Source organism: Chrysochloris asiatica, unplaced genomic scaffold, assembly GCF_000296735.1.
Source record: "Chrysochloris asiatica unplaced genomic scaffold, ChrAsi1.0 scaffold00088, whole genome shotgun sequence".
In the NCBI taxonomy this organism is placed as follows: Eukaryota; Metazoa; Chordata; class Mammalia; order Afrosoricida; family Chrysochloridae; genus Chrysochloris; species Chrysochloris asiatica.
In genome coordinates, this window is record NW_006408606.1 from 8270196 (window position 1) to 8280628 (window position 10433).

A 10433-nucleotide genomic window follows, 5' to 3' on the forward strand; every position below is an offset into this window, starting at 1 on the left:
TATAAATTGATAATTACTTAAAATATTCTTTGTAATTTGAAAAATATCCCCTATATTCAAACTTTCCTAAAAGTAAGTCTCTCCTCCTGCCTTTATGATGGGATATAGGATGATTTCAGTTATTACCATAAAAAAAAGTCCTGTAAGAAAGCATATGTTGCCACTTTACTCATTAATGAAGTACCCTTATGAGTGTGTGTCTTGGGTGTCAGAGACAACAGGTAAGATGCTAAGGGAAGCAGATAAAAAGACATCAAAGTGTTTTTGTTTACTTCTTTGAAGTCTTGTAGTATCTACTATGTACTGTGCACACTTTTCAACTCATGCTGAAAATTGGAATTCACCCATTTTTCTTTTTCCTGTCTAAGGTGCAGATGGGGCATATTTCGTTGACTCCATCAATCCCTGCCCCCACGCATTAGTACATGCACACGTATACATAGCCAGTGGAAAAGAAAAAAGAGTTACTCACATTCATCCATTTTACAAAGATTTCCAAGCTGCAATGGGAGGGCTTTACCTCTCCCTGAAGGATGAATAAATAGGTAGCTTTAGTGACAACCTGTTCAGAGTCAAACTGAAGTGAAAACAAGACAAGACCAAGGCTTTGCTCTACTGTTGGCATTTATGGGATCAAGTTCTGGCAACATGGACAGAATAGTCTTCTGTCTGATAGTCATCTTCTCTGGAACAGTGGCCCACAAGTCAAACTCCCAAGGGCAAGATCGTTTGATGATTAGGATGCGTCAACTTATAGATATTGTCGATCAGCTGAAAAATTATGTGAATGACTTGGTAAGATGACTAGTCAAAACAAAATTTAAATAACAGTTTTAATGAATATATAAGAAGTCTTTTGACTTATAAAAATAACTTAGAACTATTATTTTTCCTCTAGGACCCTGAGTTTCTGCCAGCTCCACAAGATGTTAAGGTAAGAACAGTTTATTTCCAAAAATATATTTGATATGAATTTACTAACTCAGTTAAGAAACATGACTATTTAGAAAGATCCTTGATTTTAATGAAAATTTTAATAATGGTTAGAATATTTAGAATTCTATGTTGGTGAATAGTCACTGATTTACCAACAAACTAAATGATAAAATGCTATATTACATTTCTCATAAAATATATATTTATCATCAGTTAGCTTTAAAAGTACTTCCAAGTAGTATTTTTGAGACAAAAATAACATAATTATAAAATAAACCTATGCTATGATCAGTTTCTCAAGCATGAAGAACAAATCACTTTTTAAGAGCCTTTAAACATAAACACTCTTAAGTCCTTTCTGTGATCCCATTTTTTTGTTTTTTATAAAAGTTAGATGCAGATAATAAGATAATAAGCAGAACTCATCTTTTAATAGCAAACTAAGAATAAATAACTAATAAAATAATTAGATTAAACATGTGGAAATCAGGAAGGAATATAATTGCATATACCTTGGTTTAGTGAGTCTTGATGCTTTCCTTCTAAGAGGATCATTTGAAAGGATCATTTTCAATCACTCATCTCATTCTTTTAAGCCATTTAAATCCATTGGAGTCCCAGGAAGACAGGGCCCAGCATACAGGTCAATAGTGCTACATGCTGATCTCTTCCCCTATAGCTTAGATCTGGTCTTCTAGTTAGGTACTCTGAGGGTTTAAGTGCAATTAGGAAAATGTTTTCATTGTCACAGACTTTTAACCGCATAAATAAGAATAACTATAAAAGTGCTGCCAGTAATTAGGATACTACAAGGTGGGAGACTTACCAGGATATGTTGTGAAGAAAACAATTATCGTAAATGACTATGTGTAAAAGTTTAGAAAGTGAATGAGTCACAACTATTGCTTTTCTTTAAAACTCACTCTCTAGCTCTGAGCCTAACCACTCTCATGTATTAGTCCTTTAGTAATAAGCAGCTTCTCAAATGAAAGCAGTGCATTTGACCTATTGGAAAGACTTCCAATAAAGTAAGAATCTTTCCTAATCATTACGTCTAATTATCAGAACATACATTTTTCAGCATCTTGTGCACCTTGTTTAACTGGTGTGCTTTGTTTAACTTGTGCACCTTGTTTAATTGGAGTCTTTTCTGGAGTTTCCTAGCTGCAATCTATAACTTACAAAATATGAAACAAGAGAAATACCTCATTGTCTAACTTGATTTGATCCAGTGGGCACTTCCTTTATATGCTTTGATAATGAGACAAATGTTTTATCTTACGACATGAGAGGATTTTGTCTCAGTTATGATGTATCTGATAGTTTAATCAAGCAATGCTGGCTCTGATACAAGAGTAATGGTACAGCTAAGATTTTTAAGATCTGTTGGTAGGCAAACTTATGCAGACTGAAAATAGTTCAAGGCCACATTAGTATTATATTAAGCATCAGAGTAGAACCTATAAGAGATGTACAGAGAATTAAAAGTTTAATGAAAATCAAACCATTTAAGTATTGCACTTATATAGTGATTATCTTAGTTCTTTATTGGCCTCATCAGGCATCTTTTCTTCTTCTTTTTTCTAATCATATAAATCAGTGGGTCTCAATTAGTGGTGACATTATCTCTCAGAGGATATTTGGCATTGTCTGGAGAAATATTGTTGTTATTGCTAAATGCCATCGATTTGGTTCCAACTCATAGCGACTCTGTAGAGGGTTTTCCAAGGATTGTCACAATTTGGGTTTGGGAAAGGATGTGCTACTGGCATCTAGTGGGTGGAGGTCAAGGATGCTGCTAAACGTTTTTGAATGCACAGGAAAGCCCCTACAATAAAGAATTATCCAACCTCAAACGTCATAGTGCCACTGTTGAGAAAATGATATAAACCTAGAATGTATATAGAGAAAGGTAATCTTGCCCAGTTAGCAAGACTTCCTATTGTGATGACCACAGCTTTCTATGCAAAAGAAGAAGAACACAAATGTAAGTAAGTTAAAAATAGCCACTAAGAAGTCAAATATTTTCAGGTGTTCAGTTGCAGAAAATCAAAACCATATGTGCCTCCTTGCAAAAGGGACATTTACTCGTTCTCTGGCTAAAGGAGGAGTGACTTGTGACTCCTACCTCTGACTCCCTTACTCCCCATATTCTCCAAAAACAGGCAATTCCTTGTATTTTCATGTGCTAAAGGATGAAGAAAACCAAAGACTTTCCCTCAGAGTCCGCAGTCACTAAGAAGCAGTCAAAAGAAGCAATGGGTGTGCTCCCAAATTGTGTCAGATGTGCACCCCTCAGTGCCAGGGTTCCTGAAGCTCCTGAATCAAGATTAATCTCTCCACTCGTCTTCTTGACATATCCTGAATACAGTTAGCAGAGACAGCTCCTCCCCTTCTTTCCTCCTTTGATGTGCATCTAAGGCCAAATCCAGCAGATATTTGTAATGAACCTCAGATTGCCAGGGACAGCTTTGCTTGATTATAGGAACAAAACAGAGCACCAATTTCAGTTTGCTCACTACCACAGGTGAACAAGGAAAGGTGGGTGAGACACTAGCGTCAAACAAAATGCACTTCAAGGTTCAAATGCCATTCAGATACTTTCAGAATGACTTTCTCAAGGGTAAAATTTCTGATCACTGATCTTGACCATTCCTAGCAATATTATCTCAAGGGAGTTCAGTAGGGCCCCCTGCACTTCTTTAGAACCTAATTTTCTTTCAACATATATTTATAATGTTAACTCAGCAAAATGAGCCTCGGTGAGAAATGCTGGTTTCTCAGATCATCACAGTTAGTGTTTTCAGTTTCAGCTGGAAATTTTACCTTTTTAAATATGAATATTATTTTTTTCCAGTAAGTTAAGCCGGTTGTGGTCAAAAAGGAGAGAAAAGAAAAAAAACTTCAACAAACATGAACATGTGGTTTTCAAGGAAAAAAAAGTGCTATAATTAACATTTATAAATAGTTTCTATTAAATAAGCATTTTGGCAAACATATGGAAAGGACTTCACCTTGCCCTTATTAGAGGCAAGCTGCTCTGAGAGAAGGAAGCCAGATAAGTTGAGTGTCAGCTTGTGGCTGTGTATGCAAAGCAAATCTGATGATTTTGTGTCTTAAAGATGCATGTTATTAATCAACATTCATACTGGGTAAGAATATGAGTTGGAAAATGCAAAGCAGGTCAGATGCTATTTTCAGCTGATCGTACATGATCAGATTCAGGTAATGTTGTACTATATGATACTGCCATTGGAGGGACTGGGAAGGATTGAGGTTTCTAATTGTAGGGCAGTGGCTTTCACATACAACATTAGTGAAATCAAGATTTAGCTTCTTCCAGGGGTGTGGCATTGTAGGATAAGCACTTTAGGATAAGGATAACCACCAGTCACTCCTTAGAAACTCCATACAGGGTTGGGACTGACTTGAAGGCACTTAACAACAACAAGGCAAAAACAGTGTCACATACATACATTCACTGAAAGAACAATTATCTTGGATATGAGTTCTTAGATCCACTTTAAAATATTTCTAGCAAGTCAGTGCACCTTTTGCTCTTCCAAAAATGTCCATTTTATCTGCAGTTTGATTTCTAAGATTTTGGTTTGTTCTGTTGAGTTATGTGGCCAAACCAAGAGGTAATCTTAACCATTCTGAGACACTTTTCTTCCTTTCTAAGGGAACTTTCATCCCATGGAATGATCAAGTCTCCAATTCTGTTCCTTGACTGCTTGATTCAGGCAGAGCCCTATCCTAACTGAACTAAATGTGTGAATAAACTATTACAGAAGTTGTGCATTGCCTACCATAATGGTTGTTGTTGTGAAGTGCCATCTAGTTGGTTACGACCCATAGCGACCCTGTATAGGGTTTCCAAGGAGCTTGAACCACCGACCTTGCAGTTCATATGCTTTGCGATCTGGCTCATTAACCCACAGTGCCACACCAGGACTATAGATGTACTGAATCTTAATTATGGAATGTCTATGTTGGCCCTCTACCTTCCACAGAACTTCAGAAGAATGAGGCTTTCTTTGCTCTAAGGCAGGTAAATGTTTCCTCCTTTAAGATGGGAGGAATTTGAAATATAGGCACCTCCATATTTTTAGTCCAAAGATTAAATAGGAGGTGAAACAACTTGGTGCAATGAATGTGATTGAAGATACTGAAGCAGAAGTAGAAAGGACTGAGAATGTCATGTTTATTTTTTGAATAACTGTCATTAACATACACCAATTATTTCTCTTTTCAGAGACACTGTGAGCAGTCAGCTTTTTCATGTTTTCAGAAGGCCCAACTAAAGTCAGTGAATGCAGGAGACAATGAAAGGATAATCCATATGCGAATTAAACAGCTGAAGAGGAAGCTACCTACCACAAATGCAGGAGGAAAACAGAAACATAGACCAGTAAGATTGTCATTTGTCATCTCTCTCATTTGTTCTTGTTAGCCATATCTAGTACATTACACACACACAAAGATACACACACACAAAGATACACTGTTGTTGTTGTTAAGTGCCATCAAATTGATTCCGACCCATAGTGACCCTGTATAGGGTTCCCAAAGAACAGCTGGTGAGCTTGAACCACCGACCTTGCAGTTCAAATGGCTTTGCAGTCTGTTACATCAACACACAGTGCCACACCAGGACTCCAAAGATACATTACACACACACAAAGATACACACACATTTTTAGTAGTAGCCTCTAGTGTCTTTCTTTCATACATGGTACATTTGAGAAGTAGGGTCACTTCTTTTAAGTTTATAGACTTAAAAGTGTCCAGAAACACATTAGGATCTGCTAACGGCCTTGGAAACCCTGTGCAGGGTCACTATGAGTTGGAACCGACTCCACAATACTTAACAACAACAACAATAGTCCCAGGTAGCTAGAAGAAGTTAATGTAGCTTCTCAAGATAAGAAAAGCATTAAGTAGAGAATCTAATTGTGATGTGGTTGTTAAGTGCCATTGAGTCAGTTTCAACTCATAGTGACACTGTATAGGGTTTCCAAAGAGTTGCTGGTGGGTTTGAACCACTGACTTTTCGGTTAGCAGTACAGTGCTTATCCTACAGTACTACACCAGGGTTCTGTAGGAAATAAGAAATATATTCCTTATTATGTAGTTGTTGTTGTTAAGTGCCATTGAGTCAGTTCCAACTTATAGCGACACTGTATAGGGTTTCCAAGGAGTGGCTGGTAGGTTTGCACTGTCACCCTTGTGGTTCAAACTGACCTTTCGGCCTAGTGCATTAACCTGCAGAGCCACACCAAGATTACACAATGTAGCTCGTTACATGTAACTTGTATTCTTGCTAGCAGGAGCTAGATCCTGGTTTTCTTATAAGAAACGAGACAGTCTATATGAGACCAGGATAAATCACAAACTTTGCATTCCTCCACTACAGAATATTATTTTTCTGCATAAAAGTAGTCTGTACTGAATTTAAATGGATAGGTTCCATTACCTGGCTAAAGATGATCAGTAGTTCTTATTTTTTTGGACAATGAGACTTTTTTATAAATCTGCTCTTAATAACAACTCATGAATAATGTCAATACTCATGAGTAAAGAACATGAGTAATATAAGCATTAAACAAGCCAATGGATAAACAATGTAAATTACTCCATTTTTTAAAAGCAGTTATCCTTCATCCAAGAAATTTCCCATATGACTCAAATGAAATAAAATTTGAATCACATTATTAAAGTGATTCTTACTTATTTTGGGTGTTTTGCTTAGTCTTTTCCCAGGCTTCAATGTAGAAAATATTCCTTTACAACTTTTGTCCGAAAGAATGGAGTTAATCAAGTCTTTGAAACCCAGTATCAAAGATGCATAAAATAGTAGAGCTAAAACTAAACTTCGTTTTACAGAGAAGGAAAGTGAGACCTACCAAACAGTTTAAATAACTGACCCCAAATCCTGCAAAAAGTCAGTGGCAGAATGATGACTAGAATATATATTTTCTACCTGTCTATCATAGAATCCCTGGGTGACACAAGGATTAAACCTAAAAAGTTGATGATTCAAATCTTCCCAGAGACACCTGGGAAGACAGGCCTGATGATCTGCTTCTCAAAGGCCACAGCTTTGTAAACCCTACTCTAAACACATGAGGTCTCCACTAGTCAGAAATGATTTGATAGCAACTGACAACAAAATCCTTCAGTCAAATATTCTCATCAAAACATCTTACTAGCATTTGTCTACTAAATAGCACACAACATCCTGGTGTTTGGTATTTAACAGTTATATGAGTAAAGAATACAAGCCAAGAATTTCACAAACACACTAAAAGGAATATAAGTAGGCAATACATATATTTTAAAATTATTCAATGTCACTAATAATTAAGCAAATGCAAATTGAAACAAGAAAATTCTTTTTTTCCGTTAAAATTTTTAGTAATACCCAATAATGGTAAGACTGCTCTAAGTAAAGGAAGATAAAAAGTTTTATTTTTTGCAATGTATATCAAAAACCTTAAAAAGTTTTATCCCTTTTATTCAGTAATTCAACGTCTAAGAATTTTCCAAATGAAATAAGCAAAGTTGTACATAAAAATTATTTATAAAGATGTTCTTTGCAGCATTGTATACAACAGTAAAAACTCAGAAGCGACCTCTGTATCTAAAAATTATAATAGTTCCATCCTCTGCTGGAATATAAAACAATCACTACATATATAATTTTTTTAAGAATATTAAAACCTAGGTAATGCTTAAGATATAGTAAGTGTAAATAAAACAAATTACTAACTAGAGTTAATAACATAAATGCACAGAACAAAAATTACAGGAGGATATACCTTAAATCATTGCAAAGGTTGTTTTTGGGAGTGGAATACAAATGATTTTTTCCATTATTTTCTTACCAATTACATGTATTTCTCAAAGTTTCTTTGGTGAATACAATTTATGTCTTCAGTGGGAAAAGTAAATTTAAATCATGATTTTATTTAATAAGAAAAATGTTTTTCAAAGAATGCTACTTTTCATTGATTTCTAGACATGTCCTGCATGTGATTCTTATGAGAAAACACCACCCAAAGAATTCCTAGAAAGACTGAAATCACTTCTCCAAAAGGTATTTAATGTTACGTTTGATCTTCTAGTTCACCTTTATCTATACTGTGAGCTTTTTATATTTACTTTACTCATGGTCTACTATTTCCACAGATGATTCATCAGCATCTCTCATAGAACCGATGGGATTATGAAGTTCCTGAGAATCTAACTTGAAGCTGGACACTATGTTATATACTCTAAAACAGTAATTAAACTTACTTTTAGGTATTCTAAATGGTGATGTACAAAGTTAAATGTTCACAGTCAGGATTATTTCCCAAAATTACTATGTAATGATACTTATTCTTGATCCACATATTCTGTGTTTGGTCAACTTGAAAAATATTCTACTCAAGTAGAGTCTGATTTCCTATGTAATGAATTTTCAAGGTTTCTTATATTTTTACTTTCTCTTAGTCCTGGTGTGGCACTGTAGGATACGCAATGGACCACTAACCGAGAGGTCAGAGATTCAAATTTTAAAGATTTAAAAAGCTTCAGAAACCCTGTACAGGGTTGCCATGAGTTGAAACGGACTGGACAGCAGTTAATAACAACTATCCATCTATGACATTCTTAGTTGGGGGCAGAAGTGAAATGTTTTCATAAAAAATACAGTTTGGGAATTTATTGATTTTATGATAACTATGATTTAGATTACCACAAGAAATGAGGTCTTATATGATCATAGTTTATAGTAGTATACTTTCACTCAAGCCTAAAAATATAGACATGCAGGGTCAAAGTGAAAAGTGTAACTTCTTGTTTTTGTTTTTAAGGAAACAAAAACCGTGTGTTTAAAAAAGTATTTCTGAAGACTTTACTTTTCATCTCAGCATATAAATATGTAATATATTTATGCACCAAGGAGGAAGCTTTTCTAGAAAACTACTAAAAAAGTCTGACATTTTAATGAAGTTTGTTAAAATATTTAAATACTTTAGATGTGAATGCATTGTGAAACAGACTCTTAGTTTCTTTGTTTTAAAAAGGGAATTGGGTATTATTTAAGAAGTGAGTGTGCTATTACCTTTTCTCAACCTCCAGTACCCTTGTAAGTTAGCATTTTAAGCTTGTGAACATGGCAACCAAAAGCTATGAAGGGTCATACATATCAGGTGTTCATCTAAATGAGAGGTAAAAAATGTGTAGCTCTTTTCTCAAAGTGCTATTATTACCAAATGGGAAAGAGCAAATAACTCCAAGTATCCATCTGTTTCTTTCTTTCATAGTCTTTTAAAATAAAACTTCTATGAAGAAGAACTTACAAAGCATTTTAAACATTTAGGGCACTTTGCGGGTCTTGATAAAGCAAATTTAATCACCTCTAGAAAAATCAGAGACCAACCAAGAGGCTAGAAACTCTGTCCTAATATAAAATAGAATTTTGTATAAGAATTCCAGTCTTTCAGCTGTAGGCACTTCATATCAATTTCAGCAGTGTTTATTCAAATATGAAGTTAAAAACTCTAGGAAAATACAAGTTTCACCAAAACTTATTAGGTATTTGAGAATCTTTCATTATTAAATTGGCTGTGAATGTGCAAGAGGATGAAGAGTGGGAAACACTTTTTGCTGAGAAAAAAAGACCCCCATAAAAGGGTTTTTTAAAACCAGTAAAGATTTAATACATAATTTGAAAATATGTACTAAGGCTAAATTATTTCAACATAACTCAATGAAATATTTTGTCATCATAAACAAAGGATTGTTTTAAAATGATATTACAAAGGAATCTTTAAAATTATCTGCCCAATGATGGGTTGTTCCTGTTGTTGCATGCCATTAAATTGATTCCCATTCATAAAAACCTTATACAGGGTTTCCAAGAACAGCTGGTGGGTTTGAACTGTGGACCTAGCAGTTAGTTGTTCAGTGTTTATCCTACAGCTCCACACCAGGGCTCAGTAATGGGTGGTTGTTGTTGTTAAGTTCTGTCAAGTCAGTTGGTTCTGACTCACAGCAACCCTGTATAGGATTTCCAAGGAGCGACTGGTGGGTTTGAACTGCAAACCTTATGATTAGAGAAGCCCAGTGCTTATCCTATAGCACCATATCAGGACCCCTCAATAATGGATACCCCAAGCAAACTCTAGACTGGCAACTTAAAGGCTGGCAGTTTGAACCCATGCAGAGTGCTTTGGAAGACAGACCAAGAGATTTGTTTACAAAAGGTAAATCTTGGAAACTCTATGGACTAGTTCTACTCTGCACACAAAACTGATTCAACAACAACTAACAACAGCAATGATAATGTGAGCCTTCACTAACCTGAGTTTAAAGCCATGGATAGAGATGAGATGTAAAAGAGCTTCCTACCAGAGTACCAAAGAAAGGCACTTGTGCATCAGCATAAACAAAATGAAGTGGGACTTGATGCTTCATCATCATTGTGTGTTTTTTTTTTTTTTTTTTTT

The 10433-nt window shown here is 35.2% G+C and overlaps 1 protein-coding gene across 1 annotated transcript; it reads left to right on the top strand.

Annotated features, from left to right (window-relative positions):
- Positions 1-583: 583 nt before the first annotated feature.
- IL21 (interleukin 21) lies at positions 584-8207 on the top strand. Its single transcript, XM_006866267.1, has 5 exons — positions 584-795; positions 899-934; positions 5192-5347; positions 7958-8035; positions 8128-8207. Exons 1-5 carry the CDS (start codon positions 628-630, stop codon positions 8149-8151), a joined length of 462 nt encoding a protein of 153 aa, XP_006866329.1. The 5' UTR covers positions 584-627; the 3' UTR covers positions 8152-8207.
- The last annotated feature ends 2226 nt before the right edge of the window (positions 8208-10433 follow it).